The following is a 14,998-nucleotide window of genomic DNA, read 5'->3' on the forward strand; positions in this document are numbered from 1 at the left end:
TAGATGTCGGCCTATGCATAGCATGTGAATCTAAGCAGATACAAGGATCAGAAATACGATTACGGTGAGTAATGTATCCTGTATATGTATTATATTTACACCAGAATCACCTTAAATACTTCATACATTGACACAAGAACACTTCGTAATACTTGAAAATACATTTCAACAGAAACGTCTTAGTTTGTGATTATTTGCGGTTACATTTGTTGCAATGTTAGAAAGTGAAAAGACAATGCTATCGTATTATCGGTAACTACATGCACTTGCGGTTCTTAGCAGAAATATCGTAAGAAATGTCTCCAGTGGGGGGTCTGGCATGGATTCATTTGCTCATGAATATTCCCCGTCGTCAGACCGGGAATCCTTGGTAAAAGAAAAAACAGTTTCACTTTTGTTTATAAACTGTCTTTCTCCTATAAACCAATCACTGAGCTCTCGGTCATACTGCCCCCAGCCAATGACTGCCCTCTCCCTTAGCCCCTCCTCTACCAGCCATCTTCAGATTTTTAGCGCACGTCCAAGTGTTGGGAGCCCTCGTGTTTCGCTCTTAGAGCTTTCTGCATTTTTCATGCTTTTTTGCTAGGAAAATCCTATTTTTGTTCGATCGCATCTGTGTGCTTTATCATTTCAACATCCGACTAACAGGGATCCTTTTTTCGGCATCTTTCATCATCCCTTAAGGGCGGAATTGTCGAGAAGTTTCCAGAATGCCACCGGGCCTACACCGCACGCCAGATCATGTTGGAGGAGGAGGACGGGGGTTCCCTCTTCAAGCTCTGCCACAGCTGCGGTTTGCAGAATGTTTTTCGTGGTGTACAAGCATTCCCAGTGCCTATATTGTCTTCACCTGATGTACAAGGAGGAAGACTGCGAGATCTCCTGTGGCTTTAACAAGCATACTATGAAGGATCGGCACAGCAGGCTGGCGGCGTGGCTCAAATCCAAGGCCCCTGGCCTGTGTGGTACTCAAGGGCATGCCTCCTCTGGATCCAGCAGGCCAGAGTGGGCTTCTAAGTCCTTTGAGGGCAATCCATCCATGGGGGTCTAAGACAAGGCCAAGCACTGCGAGTCCGGTTCCGTCGGGGTTCGCCGTGCAAGCGGTCCCGTGATGGCCAGGGCGCGTTCATCATCTCCAGCGGCCTCAATCTCCAGCCATCGCTCCAGCTCTCCGCAGAAAAAGTCAGCTACCCCGTGGAAGCTACAGGAGAAACCGGAGAAGGCCAAGCAACAGGAAAAGGTGGCCGACCTGCCTGTGAAGGCCCAGGTGATACAGGTTAAGTCGTCTGCATCTATCGAGCTGGTTGCGGTCACCCCTGCGTCGTCCAGGGTGTCTCTTTCTCCCAGTCGAGAGACTTCAGCAAAACCAACGGAGAAGACCCCGGAGAAGAGGAAGCCGTCGCTCAGCCCGAGGCTTACCCCTCAGGACCCAAAGAAGGAGCCGGGTGGCGTGGAAGAACTCCAATGCACAGATATTTCTTCTTCCGACATAGAGGACGAGCGTTCCATTCACACCATTCTGGAAGACTTTGGGGATGACAACGGGAATGTCGAGGAGGTACATCCTGGAGGCGGCGCCGACGAAGTCTGCGGAGGCGACCACATAGGCACTGGGCCCAGCGACCCTACTCCCCAGGGACCTCCCAGAGATCTGTCACATGATTTTTTTCTCAATCCTCCACACACTGGTGTCGGAGATTCAGAAGAGGATGCAGATGGCACCGCCAACCGCTCCAACGGTGATGACCCCGTTGACACCAGGGCCACTGCTGCCTAAGAAAAGGAAGAGGCACCCTATGCCTCTGCTCCAACCGCCTGTGTCCTCCCCCGTAGGGATACGGGACGGACACACCGGACGTAGTGGGTTCCTCCCACTCGATGATCGCCCGCACTTCGGAACTCCTCCAGCTCACACTGGAGGAGACGAAGAAGGAGGGCTTCCTCTATCAACGCCAGGAGGTGAAAAGGAAGACCATTTTGGCAGTGCCCCTCCTGGACGACGTCTGGTGCTGCTGAAACACCCTGCCTCAGCCCTGGCGAAAAGGGACCGGCTTGAAAAGAAATACTGGTTCTGGAGTCTGCACCCAAGTGTTTGCAGTCACAGCCATCACCGGACTTAGTGGTCTTGGCTGCTGTGCGGAAGAAGTCGTCCAACCTGTCGTCTTCAGCCTCCGTTCCCCCGGACGGCGAGGGGAAGAAGCTGGACGCTGTGGGTAGAAGGTCATCTACTCGGCAGCGACAACGGTCAAAGCGGCCAACACTTTAGCTATCCTGGCCAGGTACGACTGGGAGCTTTTGGCTCTGATCCTGGGTTTCCTCCCTGAGGACAAGCGGGTCAAGGAGATGGAGATCCTTCAGGAAGGCAAGGTGGCTTCAGACCACGCCATTACCGTGGCCCTGGACATTGCGGACACAGGGTTCCGCCAGATGGGCAACAGTGTTTGCCTCTGTCATCTTGGCTGGCTGAAGGCTCCCAACTTTAGGCATGAGGTCCAGGCAAGGGTCTTCAACATGCCGTTCGACAGGTACAATCTCTTCGGAAAGGCTGTCGATGAATCTCTACAGGCCATCAAGACCGACACAGAGACGGCCCGTGCACTGGGTACACTGCAGCAACACCGTCCGTCCTTTCGTTTCTCAGGTGAGAAGTGAAACAGATCTTTGAAGGGTTTTGGCGGCGGATTGTCCTCTTACCGCCAGCCCTCCCGGTCCATAACCCAGGAACCCTACAGGGGTCGCTTCAAAGCCTGATGAGGTGGCCGGCGTTGTCGTGAAGGCTCCCAAGGAGGACTGAACCGGGCAGGACGTCGGGTCCCCACCCCTGCACCCCGGTGGGGGGGCCGGCTGGGGAACTTCATCAGTGTGTGGAAAAACATCTCCACCGATAGATAGGGGCTGGACACTCTGGCCCATGGACACACTTTGGAGTTTCAGCGAAAGTGCCAGCGGATACCGCGCGTGGCCCGGCAGGAACAACACATCCCTCAACTGCTGCTGGAGGTTCGGGCCATGTTCTGGTAAGAAAGAAGACCCATTCACGATCTATGACGACTCAACAAGTACATCAAGTCCCAAAAATTCAGGATGGTCACGCTGCAGCACGTGCTCGGCCAACTGGAGGAGGGAGACATCCTGTCACCATTGAATCTAGAGGACGCATACTTCTAATGTCCCCATTCACGAAAAACATAGCATGTGCCTGGGCTTCGTCGTACAAGGGAAGCACCACCAGTTCAAGTCTCTCCCCTTCGGGCTGAAGTCAGTGGCCAGAGTCTATCCGAATTGCCTGGCTCCAGTGGCGGCCCATCTCCGCCTACAGGGGATACATGTGTACCCGTACCTCGAAGACTGGCTCATCCGGGCCAGGGCAAGAGACATCACCGTCAATCACACAGAGAGGACCGTCTGGCTGCTGACGGATCTGGCGTTCTCGGTGAACTATGCAAAGTCTTGCTTGACTCCATCGCTCAACGTGCTATTACTGGGGGCCAGGCTCAACACGGTGTCCTGCCTGGCGGCCCCCTAGGGCAAGAGGATAGCGGCTATTTTGGCAAGGTGCAACGGCTGTTAGAACTGAAGATATCCATGGTGAGGACCATGAAGTCGCTGCTCGAAATGGTGTTGTTGAGTATCTTACCTGCTCAGCCTCTGCAGGTTGCGGATGCGACCACGCCAGGAATTCCTGGACTCCCGTTGAATCCAGGTGTCCGGAAGCTTCAAAGACAGTATTGTTCTCGACAAGAAGTTCCATTGAGCGATAAGGTGGTGGGGTGTGCGCTACAACATCGCCGGGGGCACAGACTTCCAGAGCTCCCCATACCAGGAGACGGTCACTACGGACGCTTCCCTGGAGGGCTGGGGAGCCCACACCGGACGTTTCCACGCCAGAGGCCTGTGGCTGCTGGAGAAGAAGGAGCTCCACATCAACGTCCTCTAACTTCAGGCAGTGTTTTGGGCCCTGAAGTAGTTTCTTCCGTCTCTCAAGCGCAAGGTGGTGAGAGTCTTCACAGAAAATACCACCACAATGTTTTACATCAGGAACCAGGAAGGCACCAGGTCACCAGCGCTCCCCAGAGAGGCGCAGGAGCTGTGGGACTGGGCTGTCTCCCAGGGGATGTTCCTCGTTCCTTTTCACCTCACGGGAGTAAAGAACACTGATGCCGACTCTCTCAGCAGGGAGGTGCGCTCTTGCCATGAGTGGGAGCTTCAGTAGGATCAAGTGGACAGCCTCTTCCTCAGGTGGGGCAGACCCCAGAATGATCTATTTGTGACGGCGATGAACACCAAGTGCCAGAGGTTCGCCAGCAGGTTCCCCCAGCCGGGAAGCAGCATGGGGGATGCATTCTCCTTCCCGTGAGAAGACCTGTTCCTGTACGAGTTCCGTCCATTGCCTCTACTACTACGAGTCATCAGTCAACCAGTGTCGGTGCAGGATGATCTTTGTCGCACAAGTGTGGCCGAGGCAGATCTGGTACCCAGACCTTCTCAGCATGTCAGCGACACCTCCAGTCAAGCTACCAGTGGTTGTGGATCTGCTTGCAAGGGAAGGAGACGCAATCCTGCGCCACGACCCAGGATCGCTGAACCTGAAGGCCTGGCTCCTGCAGCATTAGAGTTTGGTGTGTATGAGTTGCCGGCAGACTGCAGGGAGGTACTTGCCAGGGCCAGGGCGTTATGTTGACTCTTGAGTGCTACGGGCACCAATGGAAGCGTTTTTTGACTTGGTGCCTGTCGCAGAAGATTAACCCTTTGAGGGTCACGGCCCTCCAAGTCCTTCCGTACTTGTTGTCGTTGGCTAAGTCGAGGCTGGCTCATGCCTCCATCAAATTGCATCTGGCCGCTATCTCCCGCTACACCTGATCCCTGGGACTGTCTTCTCTTTGGTCACATTGTCTAGTGAAGGAGTTCATTAATGGACTGTTCTGTTTGTTCCCGCCGGGCAAGGCACCTGCTCCAGCTTGGGAACAATGTGGCGCTAACTAGGCTCATGGGGAACCCTTTCGAGCCTATGCATCATGCTCCTCTCAAGTTCCTTTCTTGAAAGACAGCTTTCCTTGTGGCCATCACCTCTGCCAGGAGAGTGGGTGAGATCCAGGCAAGCAGACCTACTTGACTTTACACGAGACAAAGGTGGTGCTGCGGACGCACCCCTCCTTCATGCCGATGGTTCTGTTGGAATTTCATCCCAACGAACTCTTGGTGTTGCCTGTATTTTTTCCGATGCCTTCGTCGTCTGCTGAAAGGACTTGGCACTCGCTGGATGTGGCTTGAGCACTTACGTTTTGTGTGGCCTGCACAAAGAGTTTCCAAAAGACTTCTCAGCTTTTTGTGAACTTTGGTCTTGTGAACCATAGGAAGGCCTTGTCCAAGGCTTCAATCTCCAGGTGGCTCTCTGGTTGCATTACTCATTGTCACTGGTTGGCAAACCGACCGCTGCCTGGCCGTCCGAGAGCACATTCTACCAGAGCGATCACTTCTACGACGGCGTTCCTGTCTGGAGAGCTCCTGCTGGACATCTGCAGGGCTGCTACGTGGAGGTCTAGGCACACTTTCATGAAATTCTACTGCGTCGACAGGGATTCCAGGGAGGAGTCCAGAGTGAGCCAAGCAATTCTACACTACCTGTTCACTTGAAGGTGAGCCTCGTAAGAACGTAAGCGTAATTGCTTCTGTTGAGCCGTGTCACCTCCCATGGTTGTGTATGTATGTACTACTATGTATTCTTTATTCATGAGCATGTGAATCCATGACAGACCCCATGCTGGAGAAGAAACAAGTTACTTACCTGTAAATGTTGTTCTCCAGCATGGGTCTGGCATGGATTCACATGCAAACCCTCCCTTCTGCCCCTTTGCGGCTCTTCTTGGTCATACTGTCACTTTACGTGCTACCATATCTGAAGGTGGCTGCCAGAGGAGGGACTTAGGGAGAGGGCAGTCATTGGCTGCGGGAAGTATGAACCAGAGCTCAGTGACTGGTTTATAGGAGAAAGACAGTTTATAAACGAAAGTGAAACTGTTTTTTCTTTTACCGAGGATTCCCGGCCTGATGACTGGGAATATTCATGAGCATGTGAATCCATGCCAGTCCCATGCTGGAGAACAACAGTTACAGGTAAGTAACTTGTTCCTTACTCTGCATACACATTAACGACAGTGATTTTAGGGAAGGAAAATGGGTAGTTAGTGTAACATTAGCATTGTTCAACGTTCTAGAGATGGTTTCTTCGGCACAACAAGTCTTTTAAGTCCGAAAACACAACCCTAGCTAAAGGAAGTTTGGAGAAGGCTCAAACTCTTGACAAGCAGCAGAATACGAAGAGTTCCTGTGGATTTCTTCAAGTCTCTAGTCTTTAAGTTAGCAGCAAGTTAACAACTAACGGTGGAGACCCTGTTATGGACTCAATAAGGAGACACAAGCAGCAGCTTGGGTCTGAGGTAAGTGGGGGGGTTGCCCTGTACACCTCTGGGTGCAATCCAATGCTCTGGAGTGACTTCACGGATCAAGGTAACCAATACCCTTTTCCCCACAGTACGTTAGAATTGAAGATGACGTTGTGGCTGGATTCTCTTCGATGTGACTGTGCTGGCCCGAACTCCGGATTCCTTGGTCTGATGAAGAAAGGCATGATAATGAATAGGATCTCTCAGCAACAGTCTCGAGGGAGGACCTCTGGCACAGCTTTCATCAACTTCTTGGGTCACTCTGTGGATTTGTCACCTTTTCTGCAGCACATGCAAAGGACGCAATTCGCCCGGTTAATCTTCTTTGCTTCTCACAGTTCTACACTCTGCTGAGGGGGTCTGGGCGACTTGGATTGGATCTCTGGAGTATCCTTGGGGGCTCAGCAAAGATTTCACGAGCTAAGCCTTTCCACGACGATGCACTCGAAATGGGCAGCAGGTCTTCTGGTATTGGGGTTTCTCACCCTCTGGAAACTCACAAGACCTTGTGAGTTGGCTCAAAAGGAGGTTTGTCTTGGGACTGGTTGTTCCCACCAGTCAAAGGGAAGGAGTCGTCCTCTTCGGAGTTCCTCTGTCGTACAGAAAACAGGGTCAGGACAGCAGTGGTCGCTTTGTGGTGTTGCAAAGGGTCTGCAGGAGTCTCTGGTCGTCTTCTTCTGCGGTTACTTCATCTTCCAGTGGTCGACTTGCTTTACACTGCAGAAGCCTCACTTTTTAAACAGTTTCAGCACTCACTCCTCTGCAATCTTCCTCAGCAGTTTACAGAAAGGGGCGTTTGGCTGTCCAAACCGGACAGCCAGATCCACAGTGGGAGCTGATCCTATTCAAGCCCTCTGGCAGACAAAGGAGAGGGGGGTGGAAGACTCCCCCCTCCCCCACTTCCTGCCTGCCCAGACAATATGGAGCCCAGGCGGGACAACCAAGGGTTTGTGCCAAAGTCAAAACACACAGGTCTCTTCCCCCTCAGAATGGTAGCCAGGCTGGGTAGAACACGAAACAGCAGGGTGTGCAATAGCCTCTTTGAAGGTTGTGTGGGTGGGGTGGGGGGAGGTGTCTTGAGCACTGACTCCTCCTGGGGTCATGCTCACTTGTGTTACAGCGGCCCTTATTATCCTTAGCTGACACATGGAACCTACGTTTACTCTCTGTAAATACGCTGAAGGTTCAGTGGTGGCAGGGGCCTCGGTACTGGTTGCAGTGTTTCACCTCCCCCCAACGGATGCAGGCTAAGCGGAACGCCGAATGCACCCAAAAACAGGGGGTATTCCACTAATAACGGAGTGGACCTCTCCCGCGGGCCTTGTAGTCTGAGTTAATATATGCTCTCCACCACAGAGACATGGGGACAGGAATAGGTGTAGAATCAAGCTTTGCCAGCTGGCCAAAAAGTTGAATAATGAATGAGCTATCTGGGAAGTGAAAGTGCTGTTAGCGATTGAAATGAAATAAGAGCGCACATACAAGTTGACCACACGGAGGCCCCAGCTACCCTACCGGCGCAAACACCTGGCCCTTGAACCATGCAGGCTTTTAGTATATGCAGAGAGGCACCCTGCATTTCAACAATGATATAGCTGCTTACCGTATTGCAATGTCAATTGCTGAGTGCCTGTTGTGGGTACATATTCCAACATTGACAGTTACATAAGAAATCTGCTAACAATTGTATGCTGGGAGCAAAAGCACTCTAAGCCCTCAGATCGACATGCAACTCGCATTGTGCATGTAGAGGTGCGTAGCCTGCGTCAGCCGCAGGAAAGACTAGACTCGTTGGTCAACTCTTGTTGAGCTAAACTCCAGCTCCACCTTATACGTAGGGTGAGATGCTCCGAACACTCCAGTTGATGATCAGTGCTGCAGCTGTCACGCCGGGCAGCACGCGCAGCATTACTCCTAAAGGGAACACAGAAGTCACATAATGAAGGGAAGATAAAAACACAACTCCAAATTTCCCCACAAAACCTCCTACATTATGCAACATTAATGCTTGCAGATCTATTAAATTAAGAGAACAAGGGGTACTTATCTTCTCCATGAGCAGTAAGGGAGAGAAAGAGGAGTTCCTTGAATATGAAGCTGGATATGCAGCCATGGGAATTGGCTTTCTGTTTTTGTCTACCATTTGCCCTAGGAATATGGGAATGTAGTTTTGAGTTGAAATTGCCTTTTAAAAGTTACTGCTTGAGCAGGCATAAAAAGAATTAGAAGCATTATACGTGCCTCCTTTCTTGACATAGACTGATGAGATGTAAGCCCACATAGCATATCTGGTCTTCATGCAATGCAAGGTGCCAAGAGATTGGCTTTGATAATTGTCCTCCGTTTAGTGATCAAATCCAGTTGCATCATCTTCAAGGCCTGAAATCCCCAAGCTACCCCACTGAGAAACTCTGCATCTCTGGAGGCATGTGAGCCACCAGACGTAAGGAAATGTGAAGACTTGAACTCTGAAGTTGCAGGAATTTAAGAACCAGAAGACAGGCCTTCTCTGCCTACACTCCAAAACTCTGGAACCTCTGCCCCGTCAACATCAGACTTGCCCCATCGCTTCTACTGTTCAGGAAAGAGCTCAAGATCCTCCTTTTCAAGGAATGGCTCCTCCCTAACACCTAGGTCCTCACACCCTGCACTCCCCACCCTACCTGGGACTCTGATCTGCTCCCCACTTTCTCCCCCATTGCTGCCAATTCCCCACCCGTTCCCTTTTTCTCTTTCCCACATTATGCTCTACCCCCTATGATTGCAAAGCGTGCCGTTGCTTCCCGATGCTAGGTCCGCGTTCAATACATACCCTAATAATAATAGTGATTAACCCTGTATGGGGTTTCATGAGAAAGCAGCAGCTCAAGCCTTCATATTAAAATAAATCAGCCAAACGCCTCATGCTGTGATTTAATTGTGCATTTCTGGTACATTAGCCATATATGGGAATTACATGACTTTGGCCTGCTTCATACAGTAGGGCCACATGTAGTCCTCCAAAGAGCAAGCGCCTACTCCACACTTAATTTTCCACTACTGGTTAACTTATTGTGTGTGCAAAGTTCAGGAGTGTAGAAATGCCCATTTTATGTGTTGTATCTGGCCAATTACCTAAAGAAACCCATGCACTCCTCTGAGCAATGACTCCTCTGCTGGAGAGAGTTTGCTGCTGGTTTCCCCTCGTAGTATCTGGCTGTTAGGCTCTTGGGTTAGCAGTCTGGCAGGTGGTGTAAGGAAGTGACAGCATAGTCTGGTTAGTGTTGGGTTGCGTCCATTGTTACGTCGGTCACCTTGGAGAACAGACTGTATCACTGTTACTCCGAGCGTGACCGTGTACTTAGCCAGATTCATAGGTTTAACAATGTCCAAAAACATGTGTTATGTGTTAGTGGTCGCAGACTAATTAAATGCTGCTTTCTAATTGTGTGTTAAACGGATTGATGGAAATACTTAAGAGGGCACTTCTTAATTACTGAGTATACCTTGGAGTGCAATTTCCCTCTTGTTTTAATCGTAGTCTATGCCATCGCCCGTATGCATATCACTTTAACTTCTTTATTAATAGAGTTGTCAGTCCCGAATAATTACACTGTTTACCTTCCTCATGATGCAGCTGTATGTTTCAGCCCCATTGGGTTTCATCTTTGAGGTATGGTTTGAGTCTCTAGGAACAGCAAACACATCCAGATAGGGGCTTAAGGCCTCCCTCAATGGAGCTCCAAGAGAGAACTATAAAATGTGATTGAAGTGTTTGAGTTCATGCTTATAGGGCAACATCAATATTGGCGGCAGTATTTTCCATCAACTTCTAGCTTATCATTACCATAGCAGAAGAAATCCAACTTTATGTAAACAAATGCAACCTGGCTCCCAAATCAGTAGTCAGGATTTAGCTAATCGGGACAGAGCCCTTTGCTTGAGACTCAATCTAGGCCACCCTGATGAAGCCCAGGGCAACCGAAACATGTCCGGGTTGGCTTGTTTCTCCCTTTCGGGTGCAGGTTGATTTATTCTCATCACATTGTTTCTTTTCTTGTTCTTCCTTCTTTTCACTCACCTGCTAAGGAGAGAAATGCACTTGCTAGTATATGATGCTTGATTCACCTGGCTGTCCTCTTGCAAATCATTCTAAACTGCTTGTTCTATCTCCCTGCTCTTGTAGATTCTCTCCAGAGGCCGCGTCTCGGCGGGGGCTTAGTACGGCAGAGATGAATGCCGTGGAGGCCATTCACAGAGCTGTAGAATTTAACCCACATGTGCCAAAAGTAAGTGTATACGAAGCCACTTCTTGAGAAGGGATAGGGCCTGGAAGATCATGACCTCGCCATTTAACTTAGAATGCAGCATAATGAGCGGTCATAACCTCTGAAGTCGAGTGCTGCAAGTGATGCCATAATCCTGCTGCGTGTGAGTCGCTTACACCTAACCACTGCCTTCTTTTAAAAAAAAATTGGAACACTCCTAATGTAAGCAGACATTCCCCCCAGGGCGTCCACATGATGTATTCCAATAATAATATACAAGGAAGACAGTCCTTAAGCTTGTTTAGCTATGGTTCCTTGCTAGCGTCCAAGACAAATTGAAAAAGGCAATTTATGCATTTGAAGTAGCTTAAACTGGCCAAAAGGACACCATCTTGCATTTTGTAAGATACATGTGCATTATTATTTTGCAATGTATTTTATATTGTGTTCTTTCATGTTTTTGATGTACTTGCATACCTCTGTGGTCAGTCAGAACCTTTAAAATTACTTTATAGTCCTGGCACTTGATGTTGCAGCTTCACATAAGGAGAGTTCCCTAGCCAGCAGTGTGTGGGTTCATGAAGGAAGGGAAATAAGCGGGCAAGTGGGCACCCTTCCTTAACCCGCACATCTTCAATCTTTCCACCTTTTATTGTACCGGGCAGCCCGCAAAAAGGAAAGCTACAGTGGTCCAGCTGCTAGGCCTAGCAAATTGTACAGCTCGCTCATCAACCCATCACAAGCCAGGCCCCTTGCACACAGCTCCCCATTCTTGCTGCTTGCTAGGCCCAACTTGTTCACAAGCAGCAAAGCAGGATAACACCATTCAATGTTCTCTTCTGCCAACACAGACCTCACATGCCCTACCCAACTCGCTTAGACTTTTAACAGCACTCAGAGAGCGAGTGCTTCTAATATGCACACATCAGCATCTCAAGTTTCGCATCTTGCCTTTCCCTACAACCTCCAACCCTTACCCCTCTCTCTCTTTTGCAGGTCCTAGCGCCAATCGTGTTCCCAATTGGCAGGTGTCGGACTACACACGACCTAATAACATTACATATATTAGTGACATTACAGCTAGCTTGTTACGTCTTATGGTGGTGTGTTTTAACCAGGAGGCATAGGAAGTCCATCCATTGATTTGACAGGGATTGCAATCTTTCTCTATTTTGTAACTTGAATTTGTTTTTGTTGTTTTACGGCATATGTCTGTGTAACCTGGAATAAGCCATTCCCTTCTGCTTAATTTACAGCCCCACTGACATTTTAATAGTGCTAATTTGCTGCCACCTTTTTTATGGAATACTGGGATAGATTGGTAAATCATGTGACACGTCAGCAGATCATAAAACTGTGTTTGGTAGGGATGAACTCTTACAGGATTAACAAGTTACTCTTGGACATAACTGTGAGGCCTTTTCTGACAATTACTTAGCAAATAGTGTTGGGGTGTGTCGGACAATACAGTGCCAGTGTTCTCTTCCTTTGTGGGTAGGCAAGTGTCTCCCAGGATCTCTGAATGCAAAACAGTCTCTCAGATTTAGTGCCTACCTGATTTAGGGACTCTTGGTAAGGGGACGGATGAAGCGACAACAAAATGTGGGACGGATGCAGCAGCCCTTGCGGAGGAAGTGAAAGGGGATCAAATTGAGGGTTCTTGGTTCGGGGGGGGCAAAGTCTGAAGAATTTGGGGGTAACCCCAATAAAACTAACTATAATATTTTATCTCCTTTGCCCATGGGAAGAGGCGGGACCAGGCTGTGAGATGTAGCGGTGAACTATGGGGGATATGTTGTGTGACGTGTTTCATCTAATCCATCTTTTCTCTAATTGAAATTGTTCATGTACAGAATGTACGTATGTCTAAATGTGGATTTAATTTGAAAACCTATTCGACATGCCAACTTCTAGGTGGTGACCATTATACACATTTCTATTATTTTGAATCATGTTGAGTAGGTTACACTGGTGATCACTTTCTGTTGCCAAATATTTACGCATCATTACACATACATCCTTAGTAATGGATATGGAACTCTTCCCACTCCTAGTAAGGGATATAGAGCCCTTTGGATTCTTGGTAAGAGTATATTGTGCCCTTCCCACTGGCAAGAAGTCTCTTGACCTTCGGCCACCAAGTTGGTCCAGCTCCCAAGACCACTCATTAGGATTTTCCACAGCTGTTAGGATCGGGTCCTCTGGTGATTGATAACCTCCAAGACCTTTCTTTCAATAGGTCTCAAGCTCAGTCTTGGCCTTTGCCTCCTTCCTCTTTCTGACTCTGCCTCTTTGTCCTCTGCTTCCTCTTCTCCTACTCCTCCCATCTCAACGGCCCCTTTCCCTTCTGACACATTTCTGGCAGATACAACTGGGCTTCTGTAGGCCTCCTCCTCATTCTCCAGCTTGTCACTGCTTATTGGCTAGTTATAGGAATTCGTTCTTTGCCTTCAGATTTGTTAGTTACTCTACTTTCTTGCTCTGCTCCTTAGGTGGCTAAAGCGTTGCTTCAATCCATCGAGCCTCGGGTCCTTTTGTCTCTTCGTGAGATGCTTCTGCGGTGATGTAACTCTGCATCACTCAATCTGTATTTTCTTCAGGTGCTCTTAGACATAGTACACAGGGATCCCCATTTGTGAATTGTGACAGGGTCTAGGCCTTGACCCTGTCTGAGGGGAGCAGGAACCCCTCCCAGTCTTTGGTAGGAGGCCTACCACTGTGAATGCTAGAGCCTTTCCTACCCCAGGAGTGGGGTGAGTGAGTTAGGGGGCGGTACCTGACCCCCACCACCCCACCAACCTTCCAATTGTGCCTTGAATGTGTTAACTGGGAACCACTTTTGATCACCCAATACCATGCTCCCTACGTTTAGCTTTGCCTGGTATACTTTCCTGTCATGACTTGTAAGCAGTTACTTTTACTTTTAACGATGAAATGAGATTTGCACAATGTTGGCTTATCGAGCCTTGTTTGGTGAAGTTCGTTTCAATATCCGCTTCTTCTCTCACACATTGGGTCTCTGCCCCTTTTCATGGACCATTCGGATTTACTTTGCTTTCTCTCCTGCGATATGGGTTCAGCAACCTTTTCGTAGGATGGTTCACAAATATGTTAATCTTGTCACAGGCTTCTCTTTGCGTCTCTTGTGTTACTTATCCTAAAACAGCACACACTTTCAGGCAACCCGGTAACCTGTCCGTCTTCCCTGGGCTTACCGGGTACTTTTATGTGTCCCTCACATTTTTCCGCTTCTGTTCCTTTCAATTTGCTGGCTCAGCGGGTGTCCTGTTAGCCGCTGCGCCTTCATTGTGTTCTTCTCTACTGTGCCCGGTTCCTGCTGTTTCTCTTTCTGGGGTGGCAGGACTTTCTGCATCCCAGCTTCTCTTTCCACTGTCTGGATTCTCTTCCACACTGCACTTTCTCTCAACGTTCTGACCGGTGTCAGCACAGGTCGAGGCACAACTCTGCATCTGCAGCTCTCCCTCCTGTCTGTCAGCTGTGGCAGATTTAAATTTCCCAGAATGATTGAACAACTTCTAAAGACAAGACCGCTGTGTTGGTTTACCGGTCCTAGTCATCATTGCTCCGTCCCTCTTTCCTGTCTTGTTTTTACCATGCTGTTCCTTGTGTGATGTTGCGGAAGCTGATGTTCGAACTCATTGGGAGTGATCATCACTACTTGTTGCCTCTTCTTCATCTTAGTTGTTGACACACTGTTGTGTCATATTGAGGAATAATTGAAGTAGATATAGCAAGTGGTTGAGGGAGTGTGTTACAATATGAATGGAGGGAACATCCCCAAAAGGGAATGGGGCTATATGACTTACTCCAATTATGTTGTGTCATCCCCCTGAGGGGTCGCCTCCCACCTTGTGGTCCTCCCTCATATAGTGGACCCCAGGGTCAGGATCAGGTAGCGACTGCCATCCCCTGGCACATAGGGAGAAGCTACCTCCGGGAAAGGAGTGATGACATCAAATTCATCACAGGAGCGAGAGGAGTCGTGAAAATTATACAGTGGGGAAGGGAAGGGTTCGAGCATGAAGGGGCAGCAGGAGGAGGAAGTGGATACAGGTAAGTGGTAGAGGAGTGTGAGAAGACCAGAGGGACAGAGGATACAAGAGGTGGGATGGAGAGGGAGAGGGGAGCATGAGGTTAAAGAAAAAGGTGGGGAACAAGATCGGATGGGAGTAGAATGAAGAAAATGGGGGTAGAGCATAGCGAGCCAGAAGATCAGGGTCCACCTAGAGGATCATGCCCCTACGAGGAATACAACCGCCGAGGTAACCTGTGATGTACCGTGATGGC

The 14,998-nt window shown here is 49.3% G+C and overlaps 1 protein-coding gene across 6 annotated transcripts in view; it reads left to right on the forward strand.

Moving 5' to 3' along the window:
- ST7 (suppression of tumorigenicity 7) overlaps positions 1-14,998 on the forward strand; it is a 596,792-nt gene that overhangs the window by 427,701 nt on the left and 154,093 nt on the right. For all 6 annotated transcript variants that reach the window (XM_069627934.1, XM_069627935.1, XM_069627938.1 and 3 more), the window contains one exon: positions 10,609-10,711. In XM_069627934.1, the coding sequence (XP_069484035.1) occupies positions 10,609-10,711 (103 nt within the window). The remainder of the gene's footprint in view (positions 1-10,608; positions 10,712-14,998) is intronic.

Source organism: Ambystoma mexicanum, chromosome 12 (genome assembly GCF_040938575.1).
Source record: "Ambystoma mexicanum isolate Mex_15411 chromosome 12, UKY_AmexF1_1, whole genome shotgun sequence".
NCBI classification, from domain to species: domain Eukaryota; kingdom Metazoa; phylum Chordata; class Amphibia; order Caudata; family Ambystomatidae; genus Ambystoma; species Ambystoma mexicanum.